An 18,405-nucleotide genomic window follows, 5' to 3' on the forward strand; every position below is an offset into this window, starting at 1 on the left:
GACTCTCCCGCCAAGGCGTCCTCCTCCTCCGACCCTTCGACATCCACCCCCGACTTCGACAACCGAGTGTATCTCGTGCCCTACAGGTATCTAATTCTTCGGCCTTCTCCGGTTCTTGAAACCCGAACTCTCGCTTCCTGACCAATGTGGGTGCACTTGAGTTGGTTCTTGCTGTCGTCGCGAGTGTGTTGGCTTTGATTTCTTGAATGGGTTTGCTGAACAGATGGTGGAAGGGAGTGATGGAATCGCAGGCAAAGGAGGATCGACCGAGCGGCATTCCCTACTCGATATCTCCGGTCGCTCCTCGGTTGTGGAACGAGATCCTCCGCGGCAATTCTAACTCCGATTTTGTGTGTAATATCGAGCGAGATGACTACTGGAAGGAGGACGATGATGCAGCGGAGGGGGCCTCCAGCCTGACCTACGCGTTGATTCCCTTTTATTCGTGGTTACACGTGCTCGATTGGTGAGTATCTTGCCTCTTGTTGGTAGCTTTTCTTTGTTGCTTCTGTTTGAGTTTTGAAATTTCTGAACTACGCGATCTTGGGCCTTCTATTTTCAAATTTTTGAAGCGAAGTCCATGATATACTTCTTACATTCGAATTGTATGCATTGTTTGAAATCCAAGGATCGTCTGTAGTTTCAGCAGAGATTTTTTAGTGTGTGTAAATTCAGGCACAGATTAAAACGGTGAGGAAAGTTTAGTGAAAACAAAGAGTATTAAACATGGCTATGAAAGTTTAGGGATGTGAAATCTCCCAAAACAAATTTTAGCTGATGGTAATTTGTGAAGCCTGATCTATCAAACATGGCTATGAAAGGAATATCTACTACCATCCCCATCACAATGGCAATTTGTTTATCAGCAGGAATGCAATGACTTGGGCACCAAAATGCACAAACATTCTCCAGTTTCATATTCCATATTAATCTCTAACTGTCAACCCTCATGTGCCACTGTGGGGCCTAAGGAGGCAACTCCGCCTTCCCCTGAAGTAACTTTACCTTTCTGTGGTGTTGTATATTTAGTATTTCTATATCATGAATTGGTATTGTATCCATATGAGACATTAGAATATCAAAGTACCAGACCTAAAAAATCATCTGATAAATGAGACTTGGAACATATTGAAAACCAAGTTACCACAACTACCATGACACGTAATTAATACTACCATGTAATAGGCAAACAATAATCACTCAGTTCAGTGCCAAATTACTATGATTTGTAGAGTGTGTTGCTATTTCCCTATTGGTGAATATTCAAAATACTTTGTTGTGAACAGTACAGATTTAACATCGTAGACATTCCATTTATGCTGTGTTATGGTAAGAAAAACAAATGAAAATTAATGCCTGGAACCTTGACACTACTTTAAAAAATTATGAAGTCAGGGGTTTAGATCATCATATGATACTTCAGCATCTACCAAAATTGTGAAAAACATGACAGAAATTAATTATCAAATAACAAGGTCATGCTGTTTCACTTAGCTTATTACATCATCATTACTTGCATGATTCTGTATTGGTTGTACTTTCTGAGTTACGTGATGGATAATTCTGTGGCCTATTATTAGATCATCCATCTAAATCCTATTTTATTTCACTCGTATTCCTTTGTTTGATTCTCTGGCTTCCACAATTGTTATCGATCTAGTTCTGCCATAGTCCAGTCTTCAACATTCCTGTTCTCTTGCTTTTCAAATTTATGTAGGCGCTTTGTCACTTGTTTCACAACAAAGAAATATGAATGCTTTTCATCAATCAATGCTCCCACGACCGATGTTTATCCTTTGATGCTGAGGGTCTCTGTTACGCAGAAAAAAATTCTGACATTAAAGATTAGCAAAAAGGTCTGTTTTTTACCCTCATTATGTCCTGACTTTAGATTTTTTTTTTTCAATTTACATTTGTCCAAATGCTTGTCTATCTGCATTGGATTAATGGGTATTCTCTAAGTTGAGCTCTTTCCTTCATATTTTGGCTTGAACCCATGGGAAGAATGGATCTATTATTTCGTAGTATAACTCCAGCATTTCCTGATTTCTTCTGAAAATTAAATTAATAATATTACTGTCAAACAATATCTCACATAATGAGATGTGAATTATTATAATTTTTATGACTATTCATTGCACGAATGCATGTACTGAACTCGTTACATAGGCTTTCATTTAGTGGATACAGAACAACTGGTAACTGAGAGACATGTTTTAGTCATCCTTTCAAATGAAAAGTAGCAGTGTACCTTCCATAGATATGTAAAATTTCATGTGCATATACTCACATTGATCTGGCCTAAAATATGATTTTAGAAACGTATAAAATGAACCAGACTCTGGAGCTGTGATACATACAAACCCTTATGATCTGAAATTCTGTTACAGTATTTTCACGTTGGGGCCAACCCTAAATAGTTGAAACTTATGCCTTTGTTGTTGTTGTAGTATTTTCAGGTTGGGGGTTGAGTTACTGATCAGATTCCATTGATTTAGCTATTTCTGAACTTCCTGTTCTGACCCCTTGAAAAAGGTTTCCCTAATTTTGGACCTCTAGATGTTCTGCGCATATATCTGTACCCTAGAGTTTCTTATTCTTGACTCGTATAACTAAAACATTTGCATCTAGACATTATAACTTTACTGGCTACACTATTTGTGCTTATAGTCCAGTTTATACAGTAAGCTATGACCACATTGCATACATACACACTCCACTATGTTACTACAATGTTTAGAACATCAGTGTGTTGTTACCTTGAGCAATGAGATTCTTTTTGTAACTGTCTTTTTGTTCGTTTGGTGATTGGAGAAATTCCTATGCACTAAGTCACATATTGTTTGTTGTTTTCTGTCAGGATAATTCAGCTGAAAATTACAGAAGATCAAGCAACATTTTCAGTAGCGATTTCAAGCCTGTATGTTGCTTTATTAGAATTTTTTTTGGCTTTTATCATATGCTGAAACTTTTGTCAGTATTGATGTTTAGCTGTGGTTCTTTGGTTGAGTGTAGGTTCATGTTTTGGACTTTACTGGGAAAATAGATTACATACAAACAGATGAGTGGGATAAGCAGCCTCATGATTGTTTTCAACAGCCAGATCATGAGGTAATTATTTGTTTAATGTTTACGGGGTTTTTTTGCCTTCAGCAAAAGTATAAAAGTAAAGATGGTTCTTCATTCTTTCTGCATCACATAATGGTGCATTGTATTCATTCTAAGTCTCATATATGAAATTATTAAGCATCATGTGATGAGTGCACACATGTGGTTGATCTTTCACCAACTTTTTCTTCCCATCTCTTTTTTCCTTATGCAATAGTACTTAAATTCTAGTTTTGACAGTATACATTTTTCATTTGTCATAGTGAATTATCTTTTCAATTATGCATACTAAACTTTAAAGATTAATAAAATTTACAATAATCTTGATCAATAAGTTCGATTCTAAAAACCACAAGAATTCTTAGAAAGGGATTTCAATTCAGCACATATTGATTCCACAAGAATCCTTGGGAGAATCTTATCTTTGACACACTATTATAAGTGTTAGAAATGTGTGAGTCAAAGTAGTCAAAGTTAACATATATCGAGTCAAATACTAATTCAGCCGAAAAGCTTTTAGATTGTGGGCCAAACTCAAATATATCTCATTTGACTCTCTCGATATTTATCAATGTAGACTATTATCGTTGTCCTCTTGTTTGATCTCTCCTCACACATGAATATCGTCCAATTTTCTCCTCCTATTCATGTGTGGTTCTATTGTCACCCCTTTGCTCGTAAGGGTTGGTGGTGCAGCCAACAAAATAGGAGCAAGGGGGTGACAATTGAGCCACACATGAATAGGAGGAGAATATTAGACGATATTCATTGAGGGTAGGTGGTGCAGCCAACTTTGTTGGCAATCATAGTTTGGTTGGTGGTGTGCCTAACTTTGTTCACACCACAAGCTTGACTATTTGGTGTGTATCGTAGCTTGGTCGGTGGTATGGCTAACTTTGTCCACACTGTAAACTTGATTGCTTTGATGTGGTTAACTTTATCTGCATCGCAAGCTTGACTTTGGTCTCCAAGCTCATCTTAACTCAAATATCTTTTTGCTCTCTCTCCTTTGTTTTTAGTCATCCTCATTTCTCTCTTTTTTGTTCAATTGTCATCTTTTTGTTTTTTTTTTACTCACTCTTTTTGTTTATGATCCTTAGCTCTGATATCATGTTAGAAATCTATTAATGCTTAGTGAGTCAAAGTAGTCAAGATTAACATATATAAAATCAGTGACCAATTCAATCCAAACACTTAAGCTTTTAGATTGTGGGTTAGACTCAAATATATATCATCTAACTCTCTCGATATTTATCAATATGTGACTATTTTCTTAGTCCTCTTTTTCAATCTTTCGTCACACATGAATATCTTCTAACAATAAGTGTTACAAGTTTATGGTTCAATAATGTGACTGTATCTATTGTTTATAGTAGTAGTTGTGTCATTATAGATCAATGATGGACACTAAACCCTTACATCTCTTTCCACTGCCTCTATGTTAATTAGCTGTAACTATCAAGTAGAACTTAACTGGTGTACATTCAATTTATAACTTGTAGCTCTGATTATTCTCAAGTTGATATTGTTCAATGCTAAGTGTTTACAAGGAAACCCTCGCTGGTGCTATTTATTCATTGAGACAAATATTTAGAAAATATGGAAAAAAATAAAAAGAACAGACCATGATAGAGTTTCTAGAGATAATTTTATGGATTTTAAGGAATAAAAAGGTCTCTAGTGGTCGCAACGAGTTAACCAATATGCTGTCATAGTCATTAGTGTTAGGATCATAATACCATGGAGTTTCCTATCGCTCTAGGCCTGCATCAAATATCATCTAAATTCCTCTTTTTTATACTCAATTTATTAACTTGGCATTTTAAAGCAAGTTTAAGGGTATTTGTTTGGCGATGATTATATTTTGATTGATGATATTCAAGTTAGGATTTTAACTTTTGAGCAATGGAGATGAACATTAGATTATTTTTATTATTTTGACTAAATAGGATTAAATAAAATATACACTATGACTTTAGCTATATTAAGAGAAGAGTCGAGGATAAATTGAAACAGATGAACAAGTAATTCAAAGAAATCGAAGCTTTTGTTCTTTAGCAGGTTAAGATATCACACAATTTTTCAAAACTAATATAATTAAAGTGTAGAGGGCATTCCATGTATTGTTTCTTTGTTCTATTTCTCTTGGAACAATTATAAGGTATGTCTTATAGATTAAAATAATGGGTAGTTTGAAGGTAACATATAAAAAGAATTGCTAGTCTCTAAGATGAAAATGTTGAGATGGGATCCACAAGGTTATAAGAAAGGAAATAATAAGAACTGATTACATGGTTATGTATTGGTAGTTCTGATTGAGAATAAATTGAAAGAATAGGTTTAGGCAGTTGTTGGCACACCCAAGAGAAACAAACCGAGTAAATTTGGAGTATATAGGCAACAAGAGATTGAGATTGAAACAAAAAAAAGATATGAGATTCAACTGTAAAAGATCCGATAACTCTTACATTGGTTAGTGATATTGACTTCACTTTAGCTTAGTGGTTAAAGATGTAACACCTTGATTAGTCCCACATCGGAAGTGGGCAAGATTAAGATTAACTTATAAGGGTTTGATGAGTGTACTACTATCAATTTTAGCTTAATTATTTTGGCTATTGAGGAGACTCGAGTAGGAAATGACTATTCGTGGATGGAGTAGTGGAGTACAATATGATGATTGGACTAATATTAACTTCAAATTAAATATTTTGACTAGTGATTTGGACCGAACAAAGTTGATAGGCCAGTTAGCCTATCAAGCCCGGGTCGTGACATTTGCTATCAGAGCTGATACAATATTTAGGCATGGAACCGCTATTGGGCTACGTCTTACATGTACCATGCTAGGATTTGATCTGGGCTATACTGGGCCTTAAAAAGGATATTAAGCTACTATGCTAGGGTTTGATCTAGGCTATGATGGGCCTTAATGAGGACATTAAGCTCTTGAGTGGGGAAGATTGTAACTAGGGTTTGATCTGGGCTATGCTGGGTCTTAATAAGGACGTTAAGCTCTTGAGTGAGGAAAATTGTAACACCCCACATCGAAAGTAAGCAAGATTAAGATTAATTTATAAGAGTCTGATGAGTGTTTGGGTCAAACGAAATTGATAGACCAATTGGCCCATCAGACCCGAGTCGTGACAAGAGAAGTTTCATCTTCCATATTGCTGATCCCAAGTGTTGGGGATCTTTCATCTTGATTTTTAAGCAAAGACTTAATAGGTATGAACCTCCATGTTAATAGATTAAGAGCACATGAGTTGATATTAGTAAACTCTCCCTCAATCTCGACTCTTCCCAACTCTCTGAGTAGCCTAGAATGGTAGATCTCTCCCATCCTAGCAAGACTCTTTAGTTATTGTCTTAATACCAATGTAAGTAGGAATGGGTAGATGGTAAGTAAATTTGCTAAAAGACCCCATTGAAAATTCGTAACTCAAGTTGGATGTCTATGACTCTACCCACATTTTTCTGCACAAGGGGTACATAAAGCAACCTTATGAGCTTATCATTGTTGACAACTTAACATATTAAAAATTTGCAGTTCAGTTAGATATTGAAATTCAAGATGAGTTCTACCATGGATTTTGTTAACATTTAAAAATTAACATTTGTTTAGATTTTTAAATATCTTTTGTTTTTTGGGAACATTTTAGTAGTAACCATTGCATCACACCAAGCTTTTTAACAACAAATTAATCTTTCAACCACCACATTGTCCTCTTTAAAATATGTTGTTACCTATTGACTCTCCAAGATTTTATTTTATTGCCACTCTTTTATTGTGATTAATCGTTATTGTTTACATGGTATTTGCCTTTATCTTCTATGTTGCATGCATATCCCATTGACTCCTATTGTGTTTCTAAATCGATTAAGTTGTTATGTTCTTAACTTGACCCTATTTCTAGCAATTTTCCTTTTTACTAATTATCCATCAACTTTATTATTTCCTTATATATATGCACAAGATTATTGATCCTTGTTGCAGAGTCAAGAGTACTCTAGGAATAGTTTTACTATCCCTGTCAAATTTCTAAGTATGAGATATAAAAGCCTATCCAGCTATTAATTTGCCAAATCTCATATGTAAATAGATGATCATGATCATAAGTTTTTCTTGAAGCATGAGTTGGCCATCACAGGTCATGGAATATGCAACTAGATATTGTCTCATTCCTTTGTTCTTACCAGTAACTAGGCTGAGTCAATTGGGACATCTTTTGTAGTAGCCTAGCTGAAAAACAATTTTTTGTAGTATAATTCTATTACTATAAATTTTTTTTTTTCATTTTACCAAATATAGATATGATATTTTAACTTTTTATCTTTACAAAAGGGGTACTATTATTTCTTCGTTGCTAGTTTTAGAATATTTTTTTTAACTTGCATCTCTAGTATGATCCAAAAAATTCCAAGACCCTTGTTTATTTGCTAGCACTTTGATGTAGCCTATGGGTGTAGACAACTTTCTATTTCAAAAGCATGGGATTGTTGCAGCTGATGAGTCACTAATGAAGACCCAAGTCCAACGCCATCATTTTTTACAAGTTGATAGGAGAAAACAAATGTTACAAGTCATAGACATCATTTTCCATCCTCCATTCATTATTTTTGGCTAAACTACTTCCATCTAGTATTAAAGAATTCAAATAAGCAAATTTCAACCTTAATTGGGAAAGTGAGTGTTATGCCGAAGTAACTACTTTTGCTGGCACATTATGTATTGGGTTGGCATAGTGCTAACTCACCAAGCTTCTATTGCTGAATTATATTAAAAAAATATTGAACTAATAATTACAAACAACTACATGTAGTTTTAATTTAAGTAAAATTTAATGGACATGGATTGGAAGTACATGCGAAGCAAAATGGACATTAGATTATTCTATTGCAAAACTTATTGGGAATGCTTCTAGAAAGAAGAGAGCACTTAGAGATAATCTTGGAAAAGTTCTTGAGTATCGATGCAGACTCTTTGCAAAATTCAAGATTTGGCTTCGGGAGTTTAAAATTTTGATCTCTTTTTGTCATTGGCCTTCTGCCCAGATGTCTCATATATTTTTCATTTATAACAGTGTTTTAAAGTACCAACAAATATATGTTGTTCTAAAAGAGAACATATTTTTTTAAAGTAAGTTATGTCAAAGACTTAAACATTATGAAGAGAAGGATGACATCCTATTACCTATCATTGTTTTTCTTCCCAAAGTTGCAATTCTTTTTATGAATTTATACTTTCTGACTGTTTGTTTGACTATAATCCTGTGCAGATTCTTCTGTCCGTAAGAGTTTCGATATCAGAAAATATGTCCTCTGGACTCCATGTCTTCCCAAAGATGCAACATCTGAAGGACTCCATGTCATCACCACAATCTAAGATAACCAGTATTTCTTATGGTGATCCAGATACATGCAATAAAGAAAACATCGACAATCCAGTGCTTGAAATTGGAGATTTCGATGTAGTTGGTCCTTACGGATTGACAGGATTAAAGAATCTTGGAAACACTTGCTTCATGAATAGTGCAATCCAGTGCTTGGCTCACACACCAAAGCTTGTTGATTATTTCCTTGGAGATTATAGTAAAGATATTAATCGAAACAATCCATTAGGAACAAAAGTAAGTTTCCAGTAGTTCTTTTTTATCATACAATCATGATTACTTCTTTCTAATATTTAGTGTTATGCAGCAAACCATTAATCAAAATAAAAACACGATTATATTAAAATAGAAACTAAGAATGCCATACAACAGTGAACAGAGATTATAAATCAATTCTATGAAAGCAAAAAGAAGCAGCATTTTCAATGTAGGGTGTGGGGTGTATCAACATGTGCAGTCGATCCATGAAAAGAAGAAATAAAAAAGGTGGAAGTAAAAGGAAAATTAATCATGTAAAGAAAACAAAAGAAACCTAGATTTGATTTACTGGTACTGGAAGTTTCTGTTTTTGGGTGTGTATTGGCAGCATCTTGATCATGTTGTGACAATCTCCCTTTATTTTATGAATGCTTCTTTCATCCAGGGGGAGCTTGCTTCATTGTTTGCAGATCTATTAAGACGATTATGGACAGTTGATAGAACACCTGTTGATCCATGTGTTTTTAAGGAAAATCTTGGACATTTTTCTCCTGGGTATGCTGGCTGTAATCAACATGACTCACATGTTAGTGACTAATCTATTTTTCAGATTATTTTCAAGATTATACTGAAATGATAGCTCTTACTATAAATTTAATCCTGAGAATACAAAAAAAATATATAGTTGATGGAAGAAAGTGCAAAATGCATATCCTTTCTTTTGATTTTGCAGGAGTTTCTTGCTTTTCTGTTAGATGGGCTCCATGAAGATCTAAATCGTGTCAAATTTAAGTCATACTCTGAAACTAAGGACTCTTCTGGTGATCCTGATGAAGTAGCTGCAGAATACTGGGCAAACCATTTATCTCGAAATGACTCCATCATTGTTGATACTTGCCAAGTGAGCTTCATAATTTATCTTTTGTGATTACCAAAGTTTTAGTATCTTGAGTTGTTAAAAAAGAAAAAGATGCTAACCATATTCGCATCTTTAATTAGTCTTTCTTACTTTCTTTACTATACAAATATTCAATTAGTCTATATACATAGCCACCAAGATTTTTTTTCCTGTTCACTTTCTCACCTGTAGTGTATGTGGTTTGCTTCTTTTCATGCTTATCTAATTTCCTGTTTTGCATGATTCTTTGGCGTCAGGGATGCCTTTCTTTATTTTTTCCCTTATATTTTTGTTAATTATAACTTTTTTCCTTATTTAGGGCAATGCATATAACACTTCTGGAGATAATATAGTGCTTATCTCGCTTGCTTATGTTAATCAGAATTTTTTTTTATGATGAATTGTGGGGTAAATCTCAGGGTCTATACAAATCAACATTAGTCTGTCGTGTTTGCAATAAGGTGTCAATGACATTTGATCCATTCATGTACTTATCTCTGCCACTGCCATCAACAAATATGAGGAGAATGACTATAACTGTTTTCAGTACTAATGGTACTAAGGAACCATCTGCATTTACCATCAATGTACCGAAGTTCGGAAAGTTGAAGGACATTATTCAGGCACTAAGCATTGCTTGTTCATTGAGAGATGATGAGACTTTATTGATTGCTCAGGTATATTCTATGGCTTCAATATTTCCATTCTCTGAAGTGCTTGTGTACATCCTTTTCAAATTTGGTTTACTAATGCTGAGATTTTTGGCAGGTTTCTGCTAACCACATTATGTCATTTTTGGAAGAATCTCTTCTATCGATATCCTTAATTAGAAATGAAGATCATCTAGCAGCTTACCAGCTACCAAAAGATTTTGAAAATGGCTCAGTAATGGTGTTTGTGCACCAAAGGATGGGAGAGTAAGCTTTTGCAGTCTCTGTAACTTATATAGTTTTTAGCTCACTCATTTCTGCTAAATTTTCTAGTTAAATTTGACTGTCCAATTCTATTATTTACACCCTTAATTTTTCTTTATGTTTTACTTAAAACATTCTTAAGCTTGCAGTTAAATTAATTTGATGCACAACATCATGAAGAAAATTTCTATAAACAGTATTTATCAAAATAGGCATACTGCTTGCAGCAAAGAGAGTGACGAACCAATTGAGATTTTTACTCACAAATGCTGTTTAACTATTGCTGCTTCTAGATAGTGTTGTCATACAAAATTTCATTGAATTTTTTTTGCACCAGAGAAAGTAAAATACTGTTTGAAAATATCTATCATTTTGCATTATGAGGTTGTAATTGTTTAGTACGAGACATTCTCCTAGTTTAACTAAGAGCAGTCAAATATTTTTTGTAATGTAGTTGAGTTCTCTTTGGAATTGTTTTACCTCTCATTGTACCACTAATCCTAATTGACTCACCTTGTACGAGCTGAACATTAAACAGCATACATGACGCTCACATGTGAAATCGAACCTGGGACCTATCACTTGTGCAACAAAACACTAATCAACCCAAATGTCTCAACAGGGACAAGAAACTTTGATTTCACCATGTCAATTTATGATTCAAAATATGACAGTTGACCCACCTGAATTATCTTCTTTCAATATGAATGAGTCAGCTTGATATTAAGGTAAGTATCATGTGGGAATCTACAATTCTTGTAATGCTTCAAGTAATGCATCTATGTTGGTTCATTGTAAGAGTAAGCATGATAATGACTTGGCATCCATGTGTGGCACTAGCATGTTGGCACCACGATGGTATAACACTACGACTGTTTGCATAATTATAATTATATGGTGGCATGCCTCTTTTAACTTGATGGTATTGTCACGTTGTTTTCTCATATGCAACTTGTATGGGCTGTTCAGTAGTCTTGGCAACCCACTTTGCTTTTGGCAGTATTTTTATTTCGTGTTTCTGTTTTGTTGACATAAGTGTTTTGTAGGTTGAGCAATGTCTGGCACACTGGGAAGTAACAAACATATTCAAAGAAAGAACCCATCCTTGTACGAAAGGTACCATGAGGACAAGTTAGATAGGAAGAACATATGTACACAAAAAGGTTGGGATGGCCAAGCTACGGCTTGATGTTGTCAACTTAATTTGATGGTGCTTGATGCAAGTGAGAGTATTTAATAAAGGATGAGACCATGGAAGTCGGGGAATAGTTGATTGACAATCGAAAGAGTTTGTGCAAGGATTCACAGAGGGGAGTGAATTGACAACTCGAAGAATTTAGTACTCTGAGTATTTGTGGCCATCCCAAGGTAGTCAAAATCTGACACCATGACGTATGAACACTTTGTCTTTTACATGAGGAAAAATGATACATATGTGAGACCCTAAATTGTGCAATTGGTTCAACATGTTGCTAGATCCATAGCATGCAAAAAAAAGATGCATTGGCAGTGTTGCGATCTAGCAAGTGCAGTAAGAGTGGCGTAACAATGCATGGTTTTGCTCTCTACAAAAAAAACTTTCGAGTGAAGTATATGAAAAGAAACGTTGCTCCAATATAATTTTTTTTTTGGATGATAAGTTGGTTTTTCAAGGAATGCTCCTTGTGCAATGAACCTGTAAATGAAGGATACGCCTTTAAGAAGGAGACCTACTCAACCTTGTAGTTCACTCTTCTAAGCAAAAGGACAAGGTTAGCAAAGACGTCTATAAAGCTCAAAGAAGGTCGATTTCAAGCAAGTGGAAAGGAGTCGTTACAAGATTTCACAAGAGGTAATACTTCGATGGATTCATTACAAGATCAAGGGAGTGATAGAAGACAACACTAAAGATGAAGGAACATATCAAGCTGATTAGGAGAACATCGGGCTCAATAGAGGATTGACCTATGCAATGGTGGATGTGAGGGCCACCATTGTCTCAATGTAGATTAATGATGAACTTGGTGAAGGGCCCGAGCCACATAAGGGGAGTCTACTTTATAGATAGAACAATAGCAGAAGCAACAACATCGGTCAAAAACATAAACACTTGTAGAGACAAGAACAGAGCCATGTTGTTCCTCAGTTTTGAAGGCAAGGCTCATCTTTTGTGGTGTCAAAGTCCAAGGAAGCGTTGAGAGACATGCATATGATCTCTATGATGCAACTTATAGAGGTACAAGAGTGGGGAGACTTGACTCAACCAGTAAAGGTGAACTTGGAGTTGAAAGACATTAGCATGGGCAAGAGGCCACAAAAGTGAGTGCTCTTGGAGAATATCCCAATGTGATGTCATTTAAATTGCCATGATGGAAGCAGTATGCAGCAAAGATTATGTTGGAGGCAAAAGCCTAGGATTGGGACATCAACACTCTCTTCAATAAGGTCAAAGGATTTTGAGAGCTACTGGGTGATGGACTAATCCAAAGCCACAATTTATCCACGGGTGGCTCAATGTTGTGGGGCTGGATCAGGTAGATAAGGGACAACTACTAATGGAGCAAATACAATCGAAAGTAGCGAAGACTATATAAAATAGTGTAGTTTTTAGTTTCTATAAAATATTAGAGGGCTCTTGACACTTCACCTGGAAGTGACATATGGTAGAACAATTTGAGACATAGCAACACACCAATTAGTATTGAGAGGTACATAATCATCCGGAGGGATGGTTGGAGGTTTGTAGCTGTATGTTCATTTGGAGGCATAGCGATGATGACAGCTTGTCCGCATATTCGTTTTCATAGACCCTACAAGACTACATGAGATAACAGGGAGGATGTCTCATTGTGAATTGATATCGTGAAGGTGTCATATAGCTTAGGCAAAGTCAATTAGGTTCATGATATTATGTCACAAATGTGACATCTCTCTAGATGTATGAGGCCCAGAGACTGTATCATCTCTGGCACTTGTGCATCATTGAAACATGGCATATGAATGGAATTGTACTTTTTTTTGGCAAATCCAGAACACTGCAAACTTATGCGTTCATTTTAATTTCAGTTAGGCAATGACTGATTATTTTGTCCGGTGATGATATGCCTCAAGAAAAATTGTTTCACTTTGAACCACAGGTTAGCAATGTAAAATAAGGTTAAGCTACAAGTGGATATTCCATAAATAAGGAACTTATAAGTGGTCCTGTAAATAAGACTCTCATCAATGTAAGTTCTAGGGGAGATCATTACTCTAACCTTGGTTATCTAGGAGCAAAGTCACTGACACTTGGGTCCATCCTCTAGACAAAGAACTTATGTTGGACAATATTGCATCCTGTTCTATACTTCACTTTTACTTTTACCAATGTGTTTGTCTTCATCTAAAACTATTTAAGGGATAAGCTCTATATTCTATAGTTTACTCCAGTATAAGCAACCCCGTCATTAAAATATGCAGTTGTAATTCCTCTGTTTAATATTACAGGATGTTTGCCATTTTTTATGCATCACATACTCATTCTTTTGTGTAATTTTTATGATTAGATAATTTTGAATTTCAGACCTCACCTATCTGACCAAAGTACCTCAAGTTGGAAGGGTTTCGGCACTCCTCTTATAGGAGTGCTGCCCAGCATGGTTGAGGGGAACACTATTCGCAATCTCTTTCTGAAGCTGTTGAATCCCTTAAAAAGATCCAATACATGTTCAATTGGTAAACAAGATAAGAACAGCAATAATTTCAGTGACATTGTTACCAAGTTGGAGGCAAGATTTCATGTTCCTGGTCACAAAAATATGGCTGATACCATGGAGGAGGGAATTGATATTGAGGATGCATTACAATTTTACTTAACAGATAAGAAGAGCAGCGCAATGGGATCACAAATTCAAATGGATGAAATTGTTTCACCTATTCGGTTGAGAAAGAAATTCTATGTGATTGTCCGTTGGAAGAATAAGGCACTGGAAGATTATGATATACGCCTTCTCAACACGTTACCTGTGATATGTCAACATTCTTCAAAAAGATATCAGGAATATGTTACCCTATATGCATGCCTTGAAGCTTTCCTAACGGAGGAACCACTAGATCCAGAAGGCCCATGGTTTGTAAATCATATAACCTTCTTCCTATTTGAATTTTTAAAGAGCTGATATTATCTGCATTAAAGTTGAGAAATAATGACAGTCAGTGAGTTTTCAGTGCAATATTTTAATCATTAATACAAGGAAGCATGCAATAAATGCTTTATTATATTTTTTTATTTCTGGAATCACTATCATTTGACCAACGAAACTTATGTAGCACACTGGATGTTTGCTAAAGAAGGCTTTTTGGAAGATAATTCAAGATTAATTTAATGTATCACATATTTTGAAACATGTTAATTATCTTCCGATCAAATATCATATAGCATTTTCATGGCTAACGCCTGGTTATACCTAGTTATCACCATTGCATGTGTACAAATAAATGTGACCAATGATTAGGGATCTTCATGGACCATAATTAGATACAAGGCCATCAAGGTTAAGTTAACGAAATAAATATAGAAGAAAATATGCTGATATGTACTTTTGAAGTTTTTATTTCTTTGCATGTAAGTTATCTGGTAATACTTCTAGAGTATGATGCTTTGAAAAATTATTTATTTATTTTATTCTTAAGGTTATGGACATTGACCTTGTTGACAGAATCTCTCAATACGAACTAACATGAGTGGAAGGCTCTTAAGCAAGTTGGAAAATTCTGTTGGTAAAAAAGAAATTTTGTTTACCAGATTTACCTTGGCATAGATGATACAGCTTAATTAAGAAACTTCTTTGACATTCTCCACTGTGCTTTCAGCTCCATAGCCTTGTTACTTCTTTGCATTGTGAAGTTGTTCTAAAGAGCGCTTAATCGTTTATTGCTAGTGAAAAAGGCCATTGGTGCTTTCCTTTGTGCAGGAATGCTAAATATAATCTAACCAAAGAATGCCATGTATTGAGCTTTCTTAATGCAGGTACTGCCCTTGTTGCGAGAAGCATCAGCAAGCTCACAAGAAATTAGATCTTTGGAGGCTGCCAGAAGTTATGGTTATTCATCTAATGAGATTTTCATATAGCCAACATAAGGAAAACAAGTTGGAGACTTTTGTAGACTATCCTGTTGATGACTTTGATTTGTCAGCATACATGTCTAGCATGACCGACAAGGCATCTTACCATTACAGACTGTATGCTGTTAGCAACCACTACGGCAGTCTGGGAGGTGGTCACTACACTGCCTATGTATATGTGAGTTGCAATTATTCTAGTTTGTTCTTTGTTTCTTCATCTTTCACTACACTGCCTAGTCATATATCCCTCCTCCAAATTGTAATTATCTGCATGTTTCTTTAGAGATTTTTTGATGTATCGAATTGAACTAGGAAAGCAATTCATCTGCCGTTGCCAGAGCAGTGACATGTGATGTTACTGTTCCGGTTGATGAATACCTGAAGTGTGTGATGTGTGCATTTGCTAGCGAGGTCAATGGGCTACAAGTCACGCCATATGTTGCATGATCTTTCGAGTGACACTATGCTTCTGGTTCATGAATACATGATGTGTAAAAGTCCATTACATTATGTCTTCAAGGCTTATTTGCATATGCAAACATGTACGAGCTACGCATTCCAATGAAATTATTTTCTGTTTTTGTTATGGCAGCACGAAGGAGTGGATGGCTGGTTCAAGTTTGATGATGACAGTGTTGTTCCAATAGACGGGGTGAACGGCGTGAAGACATCAGCTGCATATCTGCTTTTCTATGAGAGGGTGTAATGCACAGTTAGTTTCACGGCGATTGTAGTTTCACTTCTTCGCACAATATCGAACGAGTTTTTAAAAGCAACAGTAGCACCAAACAGGAATCAGGGACGCGGCCGAGATGATGGATATGAGATAACTGACATACATTTCCATGTACAGAAATTGTCACCATCGGAAGACCATATGATGGTTCGCTTAGTTAGTATAAGTGTCCGATTCCTGTCTCACCCATATTCTTCTAAACGAGGGGGAGAAATCTGATTGTTCTGAAATGTAGATTGTCTGTGATGATTGATTAGTGGTCGTTCAAATTGATAACGTTGCTTGTATGGCTACTATGGTTTGGTTGGTTGTTCAATTTGATTCCCATCTCCCCCCTTGAATCTTTTTTTCTTGTTAACATTCAATTCTCGTCCACATCTGGATGTGACATCATGTTGAAAAAGTACTTTAGAAGGGATGGCGGGCGCCAAAAAAAAAAAAAAAAAGATCATTTAACTTCTTTATACGAGTGCTTTGAGGGTATTTCCCAACACAAGGCATAGAGGCGGAAGATGCAAGACAAACAGCCCATGTAGTAGGTAGGTAGGTAGGTAGGTAGCAAGTTTACAAGGAAGGCATCTATCTATCTGCTACGCACCAAACAGTATCAAGTCATCTCCCTTCCAAATAATACTATCAAGTCTTGGGTCAGTGAGTTTTGCAGAAACCCACCCGTCCCCTCAAACATTACGAGCAGATGCATCAGCAGGAGCCCAAAAAGCTACCATCCAAGCTTGCGGCATCACCAGTTAAAAGAGTTGCTCTCTGTTTCAAGCGTGGACGCTCGGTCTTCCCCCTACGGTTTTCGTTCTGGCCGGCTCGACCACGTCGTCGGCGAATCTCACCTTCTTCTTAGGCCTCTTACCACCTAACCAAGATGGATCACAAAGCAGCAGTTGTGTCTGTTAGGTAAATGATGTCGAGCTGGAAAACAAATCCGTTTTCCTACTATGCACTGTAGAATTAATTCCGATTTCCTAGTAATTAAAGAATCCTGAAATGAAAGACGCTAAGTGCAGAACCCAAAGCGATACGTAGAAAGAAGTGATGCATACCGATCGACAGTTCCACCTTCTTCATGAACTCCGATGTCAAGCGCTTGTGAAGCTGCAACGCGACGAGCGCCATGCCGCAGGAAACGGCCACCACCGCCATGTAACCCATCCGATCATCGCTTGCCATTGTTCCCTCTCTCCCTCCCTCTCTGTCGACCCTAAATATGTAGGTAGCGAAGAAAACGTATGTATGTGTGCGTGTACTTATAAAGGCAGAGAATTGGTTCGGGAGACAAAGGTATGAACGGGAGAAAGAGGAAGATTTGTGAACGGAAAAGAAGAAAGATCTATTCGCTTTCAAGATTTGACTTTTCGGGCTTCACGACTGCCCTCGAACGGTTGACCAACCGAAGCCTTTTGACCGTCCCCACCTGTGTAACGACACATCTCCGTGGACTAATAGAAATCGCTTACGTCTTCATCTTCAATTTAGGGGAGAAAAAGTTGTCCGTCTGGTTTATAAAATCTGCTTGCCTGTTTGATTGGTATAAATTAAAGTCTATTTAATGTGCAGGAGGAAACAAAAGGGGATGAATTCCTCCTCATCAGATCCGATGATGACAACAAACGTGTCATGAAAAGCTGAGATCATGACAAAATCGAACTTAGGACTAAAACATACGATCAAATTTGGAAGTTTGATGTTAACACAACTATAAGGATCCTCGAAGAACACACCATATATGATTTGTTTTGATACTTTTTTTTTTTTTTCATTTCATTTTGTAGCATGTAAATTGTATCGTGTCGAGAAAAGCATGAATATCAATTGTAGTTTACTCAAAATATTCTTGTATTCGGAGGATAATTGATCGCGAGACTCATCTTCGATCATTGTAGAATAGCCCGAACTTTGAAGTAATGGATCTTGCTTTTGTTTGAAAAAAAAAAAATGGAGAGTTAAGTTTAGGTATTGAAACCCAACAAGTTTATAGATGGTTACATGCATTAGGTATAGTCCAATTCATTAGCTTTCTATCAAAATAATTTAGGTTGAAATGTCAAAAATCAACCAATTTC

The 18,405-nt window shown here is 36.1% G+C and overlaps 1 protein-coding gene across 1 annotated transcript; it reads left to right on the top strand.

Annotated features, from left to right (window-relative positions):
* On the top strand, window positions 1-16,433 carry LOC103969982 (ubiquitin carboxyl-terminal hydrolase 8). Its single transcript, XM_009383612.3, has 13 exons — window positions 1-86; window positions 224-466; window positions 1,718-1,856; window positions 2,861-2,920; window positions 3,016-3,111; window positions 8,388-8,738; window positions 9,145-9,285; window positions 9,433-9,600; window positions 10,017-10,274; window positions 10,366-10,514; window positions 14,053-14,598; window positions 15,499-15,772; window positions 16,187-16,433. The coding sequence occupies exons 2-13, from the start codon at window positions 240-242 to the stop codon at window positions 16,298-16,300; spliced, it is 2,523 nt and encodes an 840-aa protein (XP_009381887.2). The 5' UTR covers window positions 1-86; window positions 224-239; the 3' UTR covers window positions 16,301-16,433.
* Window positions 16,434-18,405: the final 1,972 nt, after the last annotated feature.

This window comes from Musa acuminata, chromosome BXJ1-10, assembly GCF_036884655.1.
Source record: "Musa acuminata AAA Group cultivar baxijiao chromosome BXJ1-10, Cavendish_Baxijiao_AAA, whole genome shotgun sequence".
In the NCBI taxonomy this organism is placed as follows: Eukaryota; Viridiplantae; Streptophyta; class Magnoliopsida; order Zingiberales; family Musaceae; genus Musa; species Musa acuminata.

Excerpts from the sequence above, each read along its gene's own strand:
- LOC103969982 (XM_009383612.3), top strand. The coding sequence starts at position 240 with ATGGAATCGCAGGCAAAGGAGGATCGACCGAGCGGCATTCCCTACTCG. Across the intron at positions 467-1,717 it reads TGGTTACACGTGCTCGATTG|GCGCTTTGTCACTTGTTTCA; the intron begins GTGAGTATCTTG and ends AAATTTATGTAG. Across the intron at positions 10,275-10,365 it reads AGACTTTATTGATTGCTCAG|GTTTCTGCTAACCACATTAT; the intron begins GTATATTCTATG and ends GATTTTTGGCAG.